At 39.2% G+C, this 2,406-nt stretch overlaps 1 protein-coding gene across 2 annotated transcripts in view; it reads left to right on the top strand.

Moving 5' to 3' along the window:
• Positions 1 to 2,322, top strand: part of vaspb (vasodilator stimulated phosphoprotein b) — a 49,021-nt gene extending 46,699 nt beyond the window's left edge. For both annotated transcript variants that reach the window (XM_014015049.1, XM_014015047.1), the window contains 2 exons: positions 1,130 to 1,187; positions 1,278 to 2,322. In XM_014015049.1, the coding sequence (XP_013870503.1) occupies positions 1,130 to 1,187; positions 1,278 to 1,312 (93 nt within the window). In that variant the 3' untranslated portion in view covers positions 1,313 to 2,322. The remainder of the gene's footprint in view (positions 1 to 1,129; positions 1,188 to 1,277) is intronic.
• The last annotated feature ends 84 nt before the right edge of the window (positions 2,323 to 2,406 follow it).

Below are 2,406 nucleotides of genomic sequence, written 5' to 3'. Positions count from 1 at the left end.
GAACCCTTTGTATGATCAAAAGTAAGAGAAATTTAGGATAAGAATACAAACATGCTCTTGCATGAGGCCCATTGTTTTGATATTCCCATTACTTCCTGTTCTGATGCCATCTGTCCCACCCCCTCTTTTGTTTGCTGTTGGCAACGTGTTTGTAGCAGACTCGGTCATCAATTCACACTGCCCAATTATGTTCAGAAATTCAAACATGTTTGTTTGATATCACCTGAGGTCGGGTCTGGTTCCCCTCACACACAAGCCCATTTTGCTCTAGTAGCTGGAAAAAGGTTTTGTAATGTCCTCAGATTGATCTGAACAGTACTGACAGTAGTAGAACGCTGAGTGAAACTAATCTTGCAGAAAGGTAGTAATATACAATCTAAATAAACCGTAAAACCTGTGTTGTCTTTGTTCATTTATAGTAAATAAAACTGGAGATTCTCTAATTTCCTAGCAGATAYAACTGTAATTGTGTCTATGTTTAAAAAAAGCAGGAAAATGCTTGTGACAAATGACAAAGCAAATTCTAAATTGATATAAATTTCATTGGGTTATTGAAAAATAAGATTTTGCCCAACCCTAGCACTGTATTGAACTTAGTACATTAAAATACTATTAGACTATGTTGATTTTATTGAAACACCATCTGCTTCTCTTGCTCTTAGTTCATTACAAGACAGTGAAAACTCATTTTAGTACTTGAAAAATGGCTTTGGGTCAGCATTAACAAAAATGAAAAGTTTTACCGACAAGCATCTAGGTTAACAGCTGGAGCTTGTAACAGCTTGAAGTTTTCTTGATTTAATATGATTTATTTGGGTAAAATGCCTGAGATGGCTTTTTGCTGTGACAGAGAACAACACAACCACTTGTTCTGAGAAAAGACAGATGGGTTTAGTCCCTATACATCTTGAAAAGCCCTCAGTAAAAGATTAACAGATCTTTTGATCAACTAAAGGGCAAGTCTGAAAAGCCTTTGTGCAGCTGACGCAGTCTTTTAATTAGAACCTCATTCACAGTTCCAACCAGTTTGCAGATGAGAAACTGGTAAAATAGATTTTATATTAAATTTGGTGCACGTAAACTCTTAAAATCCAAATTATAACTAAATCACCATTGCTTTTATTTGCAGGAGATTTTGGAGGAGGTGCGGAAAGAACTGCAAAAAGTCAAGGAGGAAATTATTGGAGGTGAGATGTTTTAACTTTATATTACCCTGATCWAGAAATAATTTAGGTATTTATCGTTCATTTCTCCTCGCTCTCTTYCTTTCTCCACAGCCTTTATTCAGGAGCTGCAAAAGAGAAACACATAGTTCTGCTGCGTGTCAGGTGCAACAGAGGGGTGCGGTACACGGAGRTGTTTGAGGCACATTGGGACTTCTCCTCCACCGTCCTCCCCTCTTTTTGTATAGCCCAGGGATTTCTCTTCCATCTTTTTTTTTTTTTTCGTTTTTTTTCTCTCTTTCAAATCTTACACAAAACCCATGAGAATTCTCATTTTATTTGTACAACAAACATRTTCACTCGTTAACATTGATCCAGGGATTTCCTCATGTCTCCATCCAGCGCTTGGGCCGATCAGTCATTAGTGACACGTCGGTCGATTCAGCCGATCTCATTGTTTTCTCTATGATTTGCTCACCAGAAGCAAAGAGCACAACGCTTCAGCTGCTTCTGCAGTTAGTCATCACTGTGCTGCAGAAATCCTCCTACTTGTGTCCCCGCTCTTCTGCTGTCAGAGGCATCATTACTGATAGAGCATTCTTCAGTATTCAGGGACAGTGTATTAACTGTATTTTTACTGTAATAGCACATCGTTTGTTTGTTTGTTTTTCTGCCACACTTGTTCAAATATTTGCCTGTAGGTTATGGTCTCCAATGGTAGTAGAAGGTGATGCTGTCAAAGTTGAGCAAGGGAAAGGCGCAGCCATCCGCAGCTTGCAGCACGTTCCCATCAAGTGGAATTTCAGCTCCAGGAGCAACAAATAGAATTCATGACACTCGCCTTCAGTGCTGCGACTAAAGACGCCGGAGGAAGAGGAGCAAAAGGGAATCTGATGGACGACCCGAGTGCTGTGAAAGAGGACTGTAATAGTTTTATAAAGTGTCAGAAACTGATTTTTTTTCTCTTTGCATTGCACTTGTTCCGGAGGGAGTGTGTCTGTGCGCCACACTGCCTTCATAGATTTTTTTCCCCCCCTCTCACTCAGATTGAGCCGTTTACCTGTTGGCCAATGCAGCCGTCCCACTGCATACTGTGCTTCCGCCAGTTGTTTTTCTTTAATTCTAGATGKTTTTTTTTTCTTTTCTAATTTTGAAACGTGAAAAAAAATGGCCATGATGAGGTCAAATAATTTGGCCATGACAACTGCCTTGAGAATATATAAATATATATCTATATATAAGG

The sequence above is a fragment of the Austrofundulus limnaeus genome, unplaced genomic scaffold (assembly GCF_001266775.1).
Source record: "Austrofundulus limnaeus strain Quisiro unplaced genomic scaffold, Austrofundulus_limnaeus-1.0 Scaffold122, whole genome shotgun sequence".
Taxonomy (NCBI): domain Eukaryota; kingdom Metazoa; phylum Chordata; class Actinopteri; order Cyprinodontiformes; family Rivulidae; genus Austrofundulus; species Austrofundulus limnaeus.
The sequence above is the reverse complement of the archived record's forward strand: the minus strand, read 5'-3'. Positions and strand labels throughout refer to the sequence as shown.